This window comes from Rutilus rutilus (genome assembly GCF_951802725.1).
Source record: "Rutilus rutilus genome assembly, contig: SCAFFOLD_54, whole genome shotgun sequence".
In the NCBI taxonomy this organism is placed as follows: Eukaryota; Metazoa; Chordata; class Actinopteri; order Cypriniformes; family Leuciscidae; genus Rutilus; species Rutilus rutilus.
Window position 1 is genome coordinate 208,121 of NW_028175482.1, and position 18,622 is coordinate 226,742.

General features: G+C 34.2%; 1 protein-coding gene across 1 annotated transcript; it reads right to left on the reverse strand.

Annotated features, from left to right (window-relative positions):
* Positions 1–1,225: 1,225 nt before the first annotated feature.
* LOC311285707 (uncharacterized protein) lies at positions 1,226–14,632 on the reverse strand (the record flags this gene model as incomplete). Its single annotated transcript, XM_084435748.1, has 3 exons — positions 14,512–14,632; positions 9,787–10,893; positions 1,226–1,420 (listed from the first exon to the last, which is right to left on the reverse strand). Exons 2-3 carry the CDS (start codon positions 10,891–10,893, stop codon positions 1,226–1,228), a joined length of 1,302 nt encoding a protein of 433 aa, XP_084291874.1. The 5' UTR covers positions 14,512–14,632.
* Between the last annotated feature and the right edge of the window lie 3,990 nt (positions 14,633–18,622).

Sequence of the window (18,622 nt, forward strand, 5' to 3'; positions counted from 1 at the left end):
TTTCAAGGTTTTCCAATTTATTGTTAATTTTAGGTGTATTCTTTTCAGTAAAGTTATATGATTACAATGTAAACTGAAAATTGTGTTTTAAACGGGAAACATGTAATAAGCATTTATCATTTATTTCAAATATCTATATGTATAACAAAATGTGCTTAAGTATTTTAATTAGAGTTAATATGGAAAATGTGCCATTAAAAAAAAAAAAAACATGGAATCAAACCAAGTCATAGAAAACAAAACTGTATTTTATTAACAGAATAATACAATGTTTATTTTAAAACAATGCATATGTAAATAAGTAACATGAAATACTGAGAGAAAATTAATCAATTAATTTAATTTAATTTTTTTTGCATATTGAACTATGTCTCTGTGGTAAAAGTTTTTTTTTTGTTTTTTTTGAATAATCACATTAAATGAAAATACATAATTGTGAAGTATTATATTTGAAATGACAGAATATAGAAATAAAATGTAAAATACTACACATCAAAATAAATAAAAATATAAATAGTAATTGAAAAATCATAAATTTAATAATAATATTTTTTTAAACTAAGAAAATGTTAGAAAGATATCCAACAGTTGTAAATAAATATTCATTAGTTCATTCATTCATTTCAATTGTTTTCACATATGAAAGTAGAAAAGTATTTGTGTTAATATATGTTCAAAACTATTTTGCACATTAAATAAGAATAATTTTGAAGTATGAAATAGTATGTGAAAATTAAACTAAAAATATCAACAATAAAAATAAAGCATTCATTCATTCATTCATTCATTCATTCCTTTTAAATTAGTTGAAAACATTTTGAAAGCAAAAGTAACATTCAATAAAAAGTATAGTTGTTAAATAGTATATTAAATAGACAATAAACAGTAAAAAATAAGTCCACATAAAATATGAAATTACAAAATATAAAAGTTAATTAAAAAACTCAAAAGATCAACAATAAAAAATGAAACATTAATTCATTCCTTTAGAATGCATTGAAACAATATTTTGAAATCAAAAATATAATTTTCAATAAAAAATATAGTTGTTAAATACATTAAAGAAGCAATATAGAGTAAAAGACAAGTCCACATAAAATGTGAAATTATATAATACAATTTTTAATTTAAAAAACTAAAAATATCAACAATAAAAAATAAACCATTCATTCATTCCTTTTGAATGCATTGAAGAAAAACAAGGAGGGAGGAGGCAAAAAATGATTTAGAGGAGAAGATGGAGGTAAGAGGCAGGGTGGAACCAAGAGTCTGACAGTGTAGATCCAGGCAGAGATGGTGACGAAGGAGACTTAAAGCTGTGACCAGCTGCAGCAAAACACACTTGGAGCTGGGCAGGACCAGTGGTGATGAAGATGACATTGAACTGGACTGAAGCAGTGGCAACAAAGACATCTAATGACTGGGATGAACCAGCAGAGATGAAGACACCTTGATAGTTTACTGAACCAGTGAAAACTGAAGATATTTTAATGTGGCATAATTCAGGTCATCCCATGACAATAATTCAGTGGGCACTCAGCTCAGTCCTCAGTAATGACAGTGTGGTTGTTGCTTCAGTATATGCAGGACCACACCACTACAATTTCATCAATCACAGACAAAATTGGCTTCTGTGAAACACAAAAACTGGAGATTAGCATTTCAGAAAGTTCAACACAGAAAGCTAAAGCTGCAATAAGCTCAAAGTCACAAAAATAAACAGACAACAATAGAAAAAGTTACCTTGCACTGTGATGAATAAGAATTACTGCTGAACTGAGACACACAGATGGAGGGTCCGCATTTGATATTGAGAGCAGGAATCCATGACTTGCCTAGAGTCAACAGTCCACAATGGTTATGATGGTGTGATGATCTGAATGCTGAACTGAGCCACACATATATAGTCTACAATGGTGATGATAGTGTGATGATCTGGACATTGTTGTCTACAGTCAAACTGTTTCATTGATTTGCAGAATGTAATCTTCAGCTGGTTTCTGGAGTTGAATATTGTCCTAATAATGAAGATGATGTGGTCATCAAAGCAGCGTGAGACATTTCATGTACCTATAGACAATGAGGATATGATTAGGATTTTTTACACTTTACAACTTATATCAGTGAATAATGTACTTATAAAACATTGTGCTTAAAGCAATTTAATACAATATTCTTATACCAGAAACATATATTACAGAGTAATGAAAGTTATAACCAATTTAAAAGATAAAATAGTCTTACCTGTTTATCAATACTTGAAGTGTTGGAATATGATGAGAATGAAGCAGCAAAGATAGTGTAATATTTGTTAAAGTCCATCTTTGTCTTTGTCTTTTCTTTCTTTTTTATTTATCTTCCCATTTTTTTACACCACCTATTGAAGTACTTTACTATAAATCAGCCAACAGTATGATGCAGGTCTCCATACAAATTCATTGTAAAATGACATTACACAGACATTTTGATCAATAAAATACATCAAATAAATAAATAAAATGAATGAATGAATGAATGAAGGAATGAATGAATGAATGAATGAATGAATGAATGAATAAAATGTTTGTGTGGGTGTTAAGGCCATTGAATTTTATATATATATATATATATATATTGACATGTATATTTAAATAATAAAATATTAACAGTTCATTATGATAATTCAACAGGAATTTGGGAAATGTATTTGTAGGTGGCCTTAACACCCACTATAAATCCCAATGTCTAATGCTGCCTTCACGTGCTATCGGAAATTTCCTATTTCTGACTTCTTATGCCATGATTATGGGTTTGACATGTTCATGTGTTTTGTTGTACAGAAAAATAGTATTATGGATAGCATCTATATTGATTCTTGCCTATCTATTTCATAAATCTTACTGATCAACATTCAGTTGTTTAAGATTTTTAGTAAATATTATGTTGAATTTCCAAAATATTTACACTAATTCCGATAGCACGTGAAGGCAGCATGAATTCCCACAGAGGCCGTCCAGTGTTAGTCATCCACCTCTGCCACCCCCCCCCCCCCCCCCCCCCCCCTAGATGGACGTTGCATTATAACAGCCACTTCAGCACAACGCAGTCATGATAGCTAAAGTATGTGGGCATAATGTCAATCTTTATTTGATTTAATTCAATATCTTTAATATATATATGGTCAATTAATGTGCCATTTTCAGTTGTTGCATTTTCAACAATTTGTGTGAAGCCAAAATGCTGCATGACATCATGAATAGTTGATTTATTGAAAATGTTTTCATTGAAATCTCCTAGAATTATTTTGCCACCTGATAAGCAGTTTATTTGATGAATTAAGGTAATCAAGTTCTCTCTAAATAACGCTATGTTATATGATGATGGTCTGTACACGACTGCTACAGTTGTGTTTAAGTCTTGTATATTGCACATTAGACATTCAATGTTAATGCATGGTAAATCAACTAAAGCAGCTTTTACATTCTCTCTGTGATATATGCCAACACCACCATGATTTTCTTCTTTAAGTGTAGCAAAAACATCTTCACTTGTGTCATATGCAACACCTCGTGTTTTGTCATGAAAGTGGTATCCAGAAAGACTGATATCGTTCTCCAAATAGTTTGGTTTTAGCCACGTCTCTGTTACACAAATCATATCTGCTTGACAATATCTGTTATCTTGCCGAATGTCTAAAATATGTGGAATGAGCCCTTGGACATTGTGTAACATCATTTGAAATGTTACATTTTCTGTGGTTCCACATGGATCAATGAACGGAGGCATTCTCTGTAGAGCTTCCTCAATATTGTCTTTTGCAAAAATAGCTTTTTCTTTGAAATCTTCTATTATGAGTCCATCAAGAGACGTCACTCGACTTAATGCTACATATGCTTGTCCTGGAGCAAATATCTTTTTCAATGAAACAACAGCTTTGTTCACTGTCAAACCTTGCACTTTGTGAACTGTGGAAGCCCATGCCAATTTCAAAGGAAACTGTCTTCTGACACCACCACTGCTTGTCACTTTCTCTTCTTCAGGCTTGATTGGTGTGCTTTTCTCTAGTCCAGGTTTTAAACATGGATTTTTACCTCTAGCTTCTTTACCAGCTCGTTCATCATCAAATTCAATATATATTTTGGATGGAAATATTTCATCATTTTCATAACAGAATAATTTAATTGTCCCAAAAATTCCATTCACAAGACCATCTGATACATTGATATTTTTCAGTAGCATTACTCGGGCATCGATCGCTAATTCAAGGGATTTTTCCAAAGAACTGTTGTGAACTCTGAGATGAAACCCATCCATTTTTTCCATTCGGCCAGTTTTAGCATTTCTCTCAAAATCTTGGGCGTTCACAGTAATTGTGTCAGAGCATATTTTGTGCACCATTTTTAGATTATGTTCATCAACCTCACTATTAGTTGCATAAATGTGGATATCTGTACTCTCATCACCATCACCTGTTTCACATGTTTTAAGCATAGCAATATCTTCTTCAAGCATTACTTCATCTTTTTTACGTTGCCTTAAACGATTTAATAATTCTGCAAACTGTTTGTCCTTCTGGCGCATAATCTCTGTAAGTTCAACAAAACTGAAGTTAGTTTCCCAAAGATTCACACAGTTCACTGGTTCGGTGTAAAGTGGTTTTCCTTTGACAGGAGACAGCTGATAAAAATCTCCAACTGCTATGACAGAGACCTTTCCGAATGCAGAGTAATCACCTGTTTGTTTGATCTGTCTTAATCTTCCATGAATATATGCTAGAAGTTTATGATCAACCATTGAAATTTCATCAATAATTAATATCTGCAGTTTTCCAAGTTTGGCTCTCAAGGAATTAATTTTTTCATCTCCAAGTGGCTGATATGGCAGTGATGCATTTATTCCAATGGAGAGACTGGAATGTACAGTAGACCCATTTATCTGGTAGGCAGACACACCAGTAGGAGCACTCAATAGCACATGTGTCTCATCTGGGTTGTCTGTTAATTTTGAAAGTATACGAGAGGTTTCATAATAGATGGCTTTAATCAGTACTGACTTTCCAACACCTCCTGGACCAGATATGAACACATGAAATGGATCTGGATTTTCACCTTGCACTTTTGCTAAACACCATTGCCGCACTTTGTAAAAGATTTCTGACTGCTTCTCATTCAAAGAACGCAGTAAATCCATGGCATCTTGCTTAGTCATCGCTGATGGATGGTTTTCTATCTTGGAAGTACCCACATTTGGTAATAGATCAGGAATGATATCATCACCTTCTTCTGTTTCTATTTGGTATTTCTTACTCTCCAGACATTCGAGACGTTCAAGTTCTGCTTCTGGACAGATTTGGGCCCAAGCATCTTCCATTGGTCCATGTTGTTCTAAATCATCTTGAGCTCTTTGTATTGTGTCTGCTTCTTTCTCAAATTTTCCCATGTTAGTTTCCACTATCATTTTCACTGATTCAAGCTCACCATTTGAAATTGTTACAAATCCAGTCTCATAAAAATCCTTATGTGTAGTGAAATTTGTTGGTTTCAATTGATCTCGCACAAAATGAGGCAAAAACAATTCTAAAATACTTTGATAATAATTTTCGGAATTTTTAGTGGGTGAAAAACGAGCATATCGAACAATGGCAGACTCTGTACGAGTTCTTTTTCTCACAAATCCCATGTCATTTTCCAGTCTTACTCTGTCTGAACATTTTTCAGATGCAGTCAAAACTCTGTATTCTGATGCAAAGGTTGCTAAACACATTCCATTGAATTCATCTGTATGTGGACGGGCTCTGTATCTGTCCGAGATGCTTTTCATCCATATGCCATCACCATCATCTCCTGCACATTCAGCTTTTTTATGTATGGTGTTTAAGGGCAAACTCATTCTAATTTGATTACTACCAGTTGGAATAAACACCACTTTCCTTGATCCTTCTTTTAGTTTCATGTTAGTCAGTCGATACACACTCTCTTGAGCTGAGACCTCTCGATTATGTAAAAACACACTTCCTAGTTTTCTTAAAGCCTGTTTAGCATCCATATTACCTTGCTTGTGTGCTTCTTTTTGAGCATTAGCCAACAACAATCCCATTTCTCTCTCAGCTTTAGAAATATACGAAATGATATATACTATACATGAGTAAGCATCAACAACAAACTGTATGTCCATGTTTGCATTCCAGCATCGTAAAAGATCTGGGTTATATTGATTCACCCATACATCATTTGGCTTCCTTTTCAACACAACGCTTGTTTTCTTTGTCATTTTATTGTAAGCCATTTCAAATGTCTCTTGATTTATACCAATAGATTCAAACATAGAGTCAACTGAGTCAAAGTCAGCATCACTATTCAATAAACATTCTCTCACTCTTTTCATTATAGTTTCAGCAAGCTCTTTTGATATTTGTTGGCAGTTGTTTGTCTTTTTGCATTTATCTTCATTTTTTTCATCATCTGTTTCTTTTTCATCTTTATCACTCTTGCTGCTTCTTGTAATGAAAGTATTTTTGCTTGGTGGACGTGGGAAGTTGAACCGACAGACAGTTCCTTTCTTTTTACATGTTTTTGAATGTCTTTTGCTGTGTTGTTGGACAGTGCTCACAATTTCATGCATTTCTTCCTCCTGTTCAGGTGGCATTTCACAAGTGACATATTTATCAACAAAAGATACAACTTCATCATCGTCATCTCTATCCACTTGTGGTGCATTTTCAACCCAAAAGAGACAATGTGTATGAGGGGATCCACGTTGCTGAAATTCGATTCGATAGAAATAATCTATAATTTTTCCGATTGGCTGGGCTGGCGACATGATCACATCTCTTAGAAAACAATGAAATCGATGGTCAAACATTCTGGCAGCAGTTACAGGATTGCGTTTAAGCATCCCACATCTATCAGACCAGTCCAGTTCATCAATAGGAGTTTCACAGCATTCTTGTTTCACAATAGATTGCATTAACTCTGGCCATCGCAAGTCTGCTGATGAAAATGAGCAAAACCAGGTTGGGATACCTAATTGTCTCACCATTGCAAACAAATCTTTTTGAACACTTTGCCAAAAAACAGGACTCCCTCTCACTGGCTTCAAGAATTTATAACCCTGATCAAAATTTAAAATCTTTTGCAATGACTCTTTGTTTGTCAGCATTTCTGCAGTAATTTTTGTTTTGTTGCTTGTGTCATGGCCTTTCCGCAAAGCAATAGATACATTTGAGATAACTTGATTAAGCTCAGACAAATATTGTCCATAAAAGATGTAATCTAGGTTTTGAGCAAAACGACCATCTGCATTTAGAATTCTATTATTTAAGTATCTAGACAGCGTTAATTTTTCAGGTCGTTGATCATGAAATGTGCCTGTTCCTTTTGGGAAGAGCACTGGAAAACATTTGGCTTCATTGGTTTCATCCATTAACATTCTCACTGGATTATTGCCTTCTGCTGGTGCAAGTGACATAATGCCATCAAAATGCTGATCTAAAACCTCTTGTGCAATGTCCACTGGCTGTAAACATGAATCCATAAACAAACCATGTTGCTGTCGATCATGAAGTGTTTCATCAGTGATCTCTTCATCCTCATTGTCAACATTGTGCTCTTTAACAACACACATGTCCTGACATCCATCGACATCTAGTTCAGTGTTATCACTTGTATCATTGACCTGTTCCTCTGTTTTACTCAAAGGATTAATCCAAGTTTCATTATACTCTACATCTCTATACCACTTGTTATTTTCTTTTAAGTATGCCAAAGCAGTTTTGACATGATCAGTGTGCACAAATGTATATTCATAATGTCCTTTGTACGTTAATTTCCGTTTAAGTTTTACTCGTATCATTAAATCATCATTTTCTGATCTTGGTAAAACATTCACCACATCTGTCACATTAGATGGAACACAAGTCACTGGTCCATGAACCCCATTCTGTCCTCCTCGTGGTAATGCCAGCATCTTCATGAATGGAATATGCATTGCTATTAGATGTTCTTCAAGAGAGTTTAAACAGCTCAATTCAACAGGAATGGGATCCAGAGCGAGATTGTTTGCTACACTTTCAGCAGGCATTTTACCTTCACTAATCTTTCTATCACATGTGTGACAAATCCACAGAGATTCAGCTGGAGTATTTTTATAAACACAGACTTTACTGCAGTCTTCATTACACTTATGCAAATAATTCAGTGTTATACATTTTTCTGCAATATATCCTGCATGGACTGATTTTTGTGAATATTTACTTATTGTACAGTGTTTGACCTGCATTTTAAAGCAAGAACGATGACAAACTGAACAAACATAGTCAGGACCTGTAGATATTTTTTCTTTAAATTGCTCAATTACACAGTCAATCTCTTTCCTTTGGATTTGTGCATCTCGTCGAGTTTCAGCATTTCTAATTTTAATACTACTAGCAAAACTATTATCATTTTTATATTTTTCTTTGTTGTAATCAATCACCTTAGACTTGTGCTTTCCATTTTCCTTGTATTTATGAATACTATATTTCTTCACAGACTCTTTGTGTGTTTCATCTGTGCTATACTTACATATGCTATATTTTTTCACAGCATTACAATGCAAATCATTTGATGTGTATTTATCTGTGCTATATTTTTTTAGTTTTTCTTGATACTGTTCATTTTGTTTATACTTTTCAATGCCAAATTTAATTTTTTTCTCTTTGTATATTTCATCGTCATGATATCTTTTCTTTGCCTCCATTTTTTTCCCCTCTTTTAAGTCCTGATTACTGCTGTATAGCACTCTCTTTCTATAGAGTGTACGTGGGTCTGATTTAGCATTTAACGATCCATGCAACATTGAATCATCAAATGATGATTTACAAATGGAAGCACAGTTACCATCTGTTATTTTTACACATACAACAACTTCATAGTGACAGCTATTTACATGTTTTAAGTAAATCCCATTGAATTGACAGCTATGTCTATTTGAGACAGTTAAGGCTGAATATTTAAGCCACTTGTCTTGACTGTATGTAAATATGTCCACACCAATTAAATCACTGGTTGCTTGTATTTCCAGCTCTGTTGCCCAAGTTCCAACATATTTCATTCTTGAAGTGTTGATATAGTTTACAACTGAACTGTGTCCTTGTCTCAGATACTGAGTGTACCTTCCTTCATTCTTGATTATGTGTGTTACCACAGCACGCCTCAGTTTTCTGTGTTCTCGTTCACTTCCACTTACAGCATAAGCTACCGCTCTGAAAAAGCAGTTACCGTCACCCACAATATCTTTGGTTTCACAAGGTTCAGCCATTTCAACAATCTCATTTGGATTATTCTGTTCTTTTACAACGTGTACAATGTTCAGCTTCAAGCAAATAGTTTTTTGTTGCTGTACTTTTAATGGATTAAACTGAAAAGAAACACTGTCAATTTGATTAATGAATTCAACTTCAGAAGCATCTTCATTATGGCAGGAAGAAAACAGTCCTGTTTTCTTTATTTGATCTGTGCTTGTGAAATCAGTCAAATAAACACTGTCAGTTTGAGTAATGAATTCAACTTCAGAGGCATCTTCATTAGGGCAGGAAGAAAACAGTCCCGTTTTCTTTATTTGATCTGTGCTTGTGAAATCAGTCAAAGAAACACTGTCAGTTTGGGAAATAAATTCAACATCAGCTGCATTTTCATTGCTTGGGAATTCAGGCGATATTCCAGTGTTCTCTTGTGTACATGTTTCATTCATAAGTATTTGATCTATGCTCATGAAATCAGTCATAGAGTGACTGCAACTTGCCATTTCTGAGTTTACACCTTTACTCACTCTTATTGCTTCAGTATTTTCCTCCATCACTGGATGGCACACCAATCGATCATGCTGACTGTGTTTGTCAATCACATTTGCCTGCACCCCCGTTAGCTCAAATGGACGATTATATGCTTTCAAAGATGCACCCAGTCTCTTAAAATGAATGCCCAAAGAGGTTATGCTAGGATGGAAAACCACTACACTCTTACCACGAGCTGAAACTGTTCCATCACCGAGTCGTGCATGCGGATCAATCACTGCATACCATGAACCTTGTCTGACAGCTGCACATATGGTTTGCCTTATATTTACCAAACATGCATCAAACCTCTGGAATGCTTCATGTAATGCATCATCAAATGACATGGCAACACCTTGTAGACCTTCATCGTATCGATTAATTCCAAACAACCCAGTATATGACACAGAAGAATAGTTTATTGAAAAACAACAATCATTCAGTGTGTGTGTGTCAGGCAGCTCAGCAACTTCTATGTAGCCATTCACAGGATCGTTGATTTTGCCGGTGTCTCTCATGGCACTGTACAGGTCATCTCCACGCATCAGAACATCATTCAGGTCACTCGAGGTCCATCGCAACACATTTTTCACCTTACACATCAAGATTGCAGTTAAACTGTTTGCTGCACATTGCCTGCCACTATTGTCGCCAAAACACTTTGCACCCTGATGGAAAGAGCCTCTGATGTACGATTTCTGTGGACACAAATCAGAAACAGCTTTCATGGTCATGTTAACGGTACTATTATGATCCGTGTTTTTAGCATCATTGTTTAGACCAGTTGTTAGACCAGTTGTTAGACCAGTTGTTAGACCAGTTGTTAGACCAGTTGTTAGACCAGTTGTTAGACCAGTTGTTAGACCAGTTGTTAGACCACTTGTTAGACCACTTGTTAGACCACTTGTTAGACCACTTGTTAGACCACTGTTATGACCACTGTTATGACCAAGTTTTATAGCCCCGTTGTGATGTACACAACGTTCTGTTACTTCTGCCAATTTTTTAAGAGGTGGCAGAGCCTCTTCAGGATCAGCAGCCATCCGGTCTGCCATCCTCTTCTTTGCAGCCTGGGAGCGCCGGGCTTGCTTTGTACGAGGCATCTGTACACACAAAAACAAATAAAATTACACATTATTGCATCACAATTCACAAACAGTACAATAAAGAATAAAACATCTAAAAATAAAATGCATTCGTGTTTGTTCACATTAAAACAAGATATTCTATTAATGATGATAATTTTGCATTTCAATGTTTAATTTGGTATTTATCAGATACAATGTTTTCATATGCAAAGATTTTAAAAATATATAAGCATTAACTTTATTGGATTATAAAATGTTTTGAGTTTAAAACTACATAACAGAATAATAACTGGCAACTATTTAGATGACACATTAGCTTATCATAATACCAACACAGAACTAAATTAATTTTACACATATGTAACAAAGATAATATCATAAATCTACATAGTAAATATGCTTGTAAATAAACTTTGTATTTTAAAGAACATAATGTGAGTGCACTAATACCATAATCAGCAATGCATCATGCTCTGAATCCCCAGAAATAACCGTATATCTGAAACACTTCTAAAAGCAACCAGCTTGCACGACCCTGTTTTACTTAGTTTTACCACTAGATGTCAGTATAACCAAGTTTTTTCATTTTATTTACATCTTTATAACAGTTAAGACCTTTATCCTCTTATTAGATTTTAAATACATTTCCCCAATTTACTTTTATTGACAAAACACACAATACCACATCCTGCCCGGAAACATATATAGTGAATATATCTATGATATACATTATATGAGTTATAAAGCAAAAGTTTATATCTCTAAATTAAAAATGAAGATAACAATAAAGAATTTTTTTTTGTTAACAGATAAGACAAATGTTCTGCAAGGACAAACATTAGTTTTCCTAATTAACATTTATATTCAATTGCATGCTATTGTTCTTTTATAGTTGCTACTCTCATAAAAAGAATGTAATTACATGGTGACTTTTAAACCTAAATTTAACGTCCAACAACAGATATTTCAGCAAAATTTATATTTTTTGCTCTGAATTTTAACTCTTTGTCTCTAATAGAAATGATCGGTGTGTCGTGTTATAGCTGGGTGGGGTTGGCGTGGGGGAAAACAATCCTTTCCCCCTGAGTGGAAAAGCGTTGTGTTAACCCAGTATAGCCTACGTAGAATCACTTCTGAAACATGGAAAAACTGAACCTTACTGTCCGGACAGTATCTGTGACAGGACAAATGAAACAACGGGATTGCCAGATATGTCATTTTCTCGTTAAAATATATGCTTCTCCTCCAAACATCACATGACAATAGCCTACTTCATTTAAAGACTGGGTGATGTATGAAGTGGTTTATTCAGTGTTCCTGAATTTAATGGATTTAGAGTATGTATTCATCAAATAAAATTACCATATAACAGTATTGTGGTATGAAATAGATATACATTGCACATGGCATATAAAATATATATATATATAAGTTTGTTTGTGCTAGAATATAAACGTGTCAACAAATGGCTCCGCACGATCCTAGCTTAGGAATAGGGTCTTATCTAGCAAACTGTTCAATCATTTACAAAAAAAAAAAAAAAAAAAAATTATATACTATTTCACATTATCAGGAAATTTTCATTTTTAGGTGAACTAATCCTTTAACATTATGTTAATGCATTAGTTAAGCTAGAAATAATTTTTCCTCATGTTTTGATCAGCTTGGATCACGCATGTTTACAGCAGAAGCTCACTCTGTTTCCTCTGTTATTTTCTCCACAGAAATGCATTATTCAGAACTGTAATTTGACAACTGAATGAAGCTTTACGTGCACTGATGACTAATCAATAGGGCTGGGCAAAAAAAATTATTTTTCGATTAATCGTTTTTCAAAATGTGGTCAATTCAAAATCGATTCTCAAAGGCCACGAATCGATTTTTTTCCATATTTATTTATCTATTACCCTAAAGCCAGTATTAGTTTTCCTCCACTGTTCATAGGCTTGCAAACTCCATTTTACAACTCCATTAATGCTGTAAGATTTGTTTGTTTTATCTTAATCATAAAATAACCTCAACTAGGATGCATAATTAATCATATCGCAATCGCGCTGTCAAGCCTACGCAATTATGAGACGTGAATGTCCTGTGTGACACACCGAAAGACTCGCGCTGATATCATGCGTGCGCACAAGACAGCCCAGAATAGTTCACTTTCGCGTTTGAACGAACAATAACACACAGAATTATGCCAAAATGTCTTTTTGTCGAGTATCTTAATAACATAAGAGCAGTTATGGTGAACGTGAATGAGGCGCGTGTGAGATCCGCGTCTCTGTCAGCAGCGGTTGGTCTCTTAAAGGGACAGTACACAGTAGCCAGTAATTATCTCTGTCGTTAAAGTTAATCAAAGAAAAAAGTGAACATAAAAACACTCACAGCTATTGACTAAATAACTTTTGTAACTTTAATAAGGATTAGTCTATAATGAATGCATCACAGACTGTTTGACAACTTTATTAAATTTCTGTAGGCCTATATGTCCTAGCCTGGTTCTACCAGACTCTCGTACATTTCATTTGTACATTGAGTCTGGCCTCTCTCCATTGAGAAACGTTTACTTCCTTGTAGGCGGGTTCTCTGTTAAAGTTCAAAACTATTGGATCTGTCCAGAGTCACTCAGGATCTGCCACAGCCAATCGCTAACGTGTGGTCGTCCGAATGATCAGAGGATTATGTTTAGAATAAGATGTCTGTCTTTTATAAAGTTTATAAAGCGACGAGAATACTTTTTGTGCGCAAAAACAAACAAAAATAACTACTTTATTCCACTATTAATTTCCTTCTCTCTGTTCCTCGAGTCTTGATAGAGCAGCGCGTCTGTGTTGTACGTCACACGTAGGCTCACTATTGGCCGACGCTAGTCATGTGTGAGATCACATCAACGCCATCGTTCTCAGCCACTCCCTCTATTCGCTGATTGGTCCTACAAAAAATTTGTTTCTGGAAACCCAAGAATATACAACAGTCCCAGACGTAGTACTGAAGGAAAATGAAATTGAGCGGAAGTACGCAGGAGGGCGGAGCCAGGCTATATATGTCCTACCTAGACAGATAAATATATGCAAGGTTTTTTTAATGGCTTTATAAGGATTGTTAACCTGTTTGATCAAGGCATGCGACTGTTCTGACTTGTCCAATTTTCAGCATCAATTTTTCATCTAGCATCAAAATTCTGTCAATTCATTGTATGCAATTGAAATATAGAGTTGTGTTCTGTTTTAATGTACCCAAGTGTACCTAAAATAAAAAGAGTTTAATATAGAGGTTTGTTGCTTAATAAAATTTATTTTTAATAATTAACCACTTGTAAACTTATGTTCACTTTTCTTTTTCTTTTTTTATAAATATAGGATTTGTATTAAATATATAGGCTATTCATTGAGTGGAATCAAAATCGAATTTAGAATCAAAATCGAAAACCAAATCGAATCGAATTGAGAGCTTACGAATCGAATTGTAAAATCTGAATTGATACCCAGCCCTGGTAATCAATAATGACATTCATTGTTGATTATTGCAGCCATACAAATAATATTGTAAAACATTCACAACTTTATCCAAATGTTTCCTTATACTATACACTATTGATTGTTATTACTATATTTTATCAAAAAAGTAACATCTTACCTCAAAATCAGGTTTCAGTCTTCTGCAACATAAAAGAAAAAGGAAAAAAAAACCCACACAATTTGATTAAAACAAAAGCATTACATTTGAGAAAAATATTATATATTTTATATATTATGCTCTCAAAATGCACAACTGACTTCAAAGTATCCACATGACTTTATGGCACATCATTTTACATCATCCCAATTTATAAATTTAAGCGATTTTAAACTATAATGTACTCGCAAGTTCTCTGAGAAACAGTCTTCAGTCAATAACCACTCAACCAAAGCGAACAGTGTATTACACACATTTTTTTTCTCTGTGGTCTCGAATACTTTTGTTCGTACTAACTACTAGATTTCTAGTATCGTGACATCCCTACAAATACATGCATTAAAATGGTAAGAAGTATAAAAAATCTTATTTTGTATTCTGAATAAGTTGAGTCAATGACTAAAATGTTTTTTTTTTCACAATACAAGCAAATTACAAAAAAATACAACAAAAATTACCCTACTTTCATTATCAGTTAATATTACAATAGAATTAAAGTCATAATAGAATTGTAATCTGTGCATGCAATATACATTGATTTTTATTTCAACTACTTAAGTTATAGGCTACTGCCAAGAGCAGCAAGTTTTTTTTTTACTTTATCTTAATGACAAACTACAGAAAGAATATTAAGGAACTGACACTTTAAAACCTCATGCACAGATCTAATTCGGAATTATGGGCTGATTATGATCATTACAAGCACTAACATTTTAACACCAAGCATGTACCGCAGTGTATATTATACCATCGTTTAAATTTTAACAATGCCAATTTTATTTGTGCTTACCAATTCCAATGGCGTAAAAACATTTCTTATTACAAAACACTTAATTGAAGCTGAATATCAGAACAAAAATCAACAGGCTAAAGAGCAATTGCACTGGAAAATTTTGCCTGTGGTTTAAAAATACCATAGTAAATCAACTAGCCTAACTAAATATACATTAAAGCATTAATACAGATAAGTAAACACTCAGTAATTAAAAGAGAACAAATAAAAAAAATCAATTGCAAATATAGATACAATTGAACAAATAAAAGATTGAAATAAACAGTGTTAAGATTTTCAGGTATAAAAAGCTGTAATTCAAATGTAAAATACCAGTACACTTTTTTATAAATAAGGTACAAATACAGATACAAAAGTTATTTAGTCAAGAACGAGTGAATTTTCTCTTTGTCCTTTGATTACTGTAACAGACAGCCGCTCCTGTCACTTTAAGACTTGCCCAATATGCCTGCAGCACTGAAGACAGCGCGCGAGCCGTCTCGTGCTCACGTACTTGACATACTGTGCATAGGCTACATCATAGAAAACAGCGCAGGAGTCTTCAACCGCGCTTGAATCGTTTCAGATCAATTTTACAAATCACATTTTCTGTGAGTGCGCTTCACTGTACACAGAGAACAGCGCACGAGTTGAAAGGTTTAAAATGACTTTTTCTGTAAGCGAGCTGTGGATGTGTACACAACAGACAGCACAAAAAACAGTCGCGAGTCGTCTTGCACTTGAATTGTATAAAGTAATATTGAAATGCTCACAAAAGAATCGATAAGAGGAATCAAAATTTTAATTTCAACTAATTTAAATTTTAAACTAATAAGAACAATCACAACACCAAATATGTTTCAAACAGTAACTTATTTCTTGTTCTAGTCAAAGTGCTGACAGGTGAATAAAGATGAATTTAGCACTGTAATAAAACGCTGCCTTTATACAATTAATCACAAAATACAACCACTAAACATTCAAACGAACAAAAACAACTTACACTGGCCAAATTTTTTTCAATATTATAAAGATTAATACACAGATGATTAAGATTACACACAGACCAACCACACCGCATGCCTTACCTTTCCCGAAAGTAGACAAAATGGCTTCATTTCCGGTAAAAACGGAAGAACAATACAGCTCGCGCCCTCTAGTGGATGAAAATGCTCAAGTTTTCTGGGATGTGCAGTTAAGGAGCAAGAAAATGTCATTAGCATATTAAAACCCATTACACCTAAATGTCCTCATAATGAGTGTACCAACATATATATATATATATATATTAATATTATGTGTGTGTGTGTGTGTGTATGTGTGTGTGTGTGTGTGTGTGTGTGTGTGTGTGTGTGTGTGTAGCATTACTGTGTGTAGCATACGTAGCAAGTATGCATTATTGAGTTAACATGGAAACACTGGTTTGCTTTAGTGCAGAAAACTGGTCAAAATCATGAGGTTTAAAGTGAAAGTGAGCCAATAAGTGGTCTTCTACTGCTGGTCATTCTATTTATTAATTAAATATTTCCACATGTGCTTGCATTCATACTTGAATACACACTAAAAAATCACTTATATAGCAATAACTTTTATAACACAATCATATTTTGTCAGTGTTAATCACTTTATTTGCACTGACACTTCAAATAATTGCTAGTAATGTGATAAATCAGGCTAGAAACATGGTAAATCAAAGTAAATAATACTAGATTGTCGTTTATCTCCTGGTAAATAATACTAGAACGTGGTATATCATGGTAAATCATGGTTAACTATGCTGTGTGTGTGTGTGTGTGTGTGTGTGTGTGTGTGTGTGTGTGTGTGTGTGTGTGTGTGTGTGTGTGTAAGCATGCATTGAGTTAACATGGATAAACTGGTTTGCTTTAGTGCAGAAAACTGGTTTAAAGTGAAAGTGAGCCAATAAGTGGTCTTCTACTGCCCTCTGCTGGCCATTCTACTTATTAATGAAATATTTCAACATGTGCTTGCATTCATACTTGAATACACACTAAAAAAATCACTTATATAGCAATAACTATTATAACACAATCATATTTTGTCAGTGTTAATCACTTTATTTGCACTGACACTTCAAATAATTGCTAGTAATGTGATAAATCAGGCTAGAAACATGGTAAATCAAAGTAAATAATACTAGATTGTCGTTTATCTCCTGGTAAATAATACTAGAACGTGGTATATCATGGTAAATCATGGTTAACTATGCTGTGTGTGTATGTGTGTGTGTGTGTGTGTGTGTGTGTGTGTGTGTGTGTGTGTGTGTGTGTGTGTGTGTGTGTGTGTAAGCATGCATTGAGTTAACATGGAAAAACTGGTTTGCTTTAGTGCAGAAAACTGGTTTAAAGTGAAAGTGAGCCAATAAGTGGTCTTCTAGTGCCCTCTGCTGGCCATTCTACTTAATAATGAAATATTTTACATGTGCTTTTGCATTCATACTTGGACACACACTAAAAATCACGTATATAACTAACTATTATAACACAATAATATTTTGTCAGTGTTCATTACCTCATTTGCACTGACACTTCACATAATTGCTAGTAATGTGGTTAATCATGCTAGAAACATTGTAAATCATAGTAAATAATACTGAAATGAGGTGTATCAAGGTAAATCATGCTAGAATCCTAATAAATCATTCTGGAACATGGTATATGATAGTAAATCATGCTAGAATCATATTAAATAATTCTAGAATGTGGCAAATCGTTGTGGGAGGAGCCTATTTTACTCAAATGGCTATAACTCAAGAAGTAAATGAGATATCTTCACCAAACTCAGTACACATGTGTATGGGTTCAATTTGAGGTCACAGTAAACAATTTTATGGAGATCGGACCATAGGTGGCGCTATAACTGTTAAAAAGCTTTAAAACCATATATATCCCATGGCAAATTGCCTGTATTGGCTGTAAATGGTCTTTTCCATCTATTATGTCAGTGGTTACATGCTTGCTAAATAAATCTTAATAACTTTTGATGCTTTTGTGCTTAAATGCCTTAAAGGCCTTAACTGCTTGAACCCCGATAAATGCTGCTTGCAGCTTTAATTATTATTATTATTATTATTATTCCGCCGTAAAACGCATCGTGCAGCCCAAACCGTAAGAGCTGGAACTTTGAAACTTTGACAGATGGTAGTACAAAAATCGAGGAAAGGTTCAGAGATTATGACCCCGATTGGCCCATAGGTGGCGCTATAACAACCAAAAGCGCGAAACTGCTCATAACTCCTAGACCGTATGTCGTAGACTCAAGTGTCTTATATCATTGGAAAGC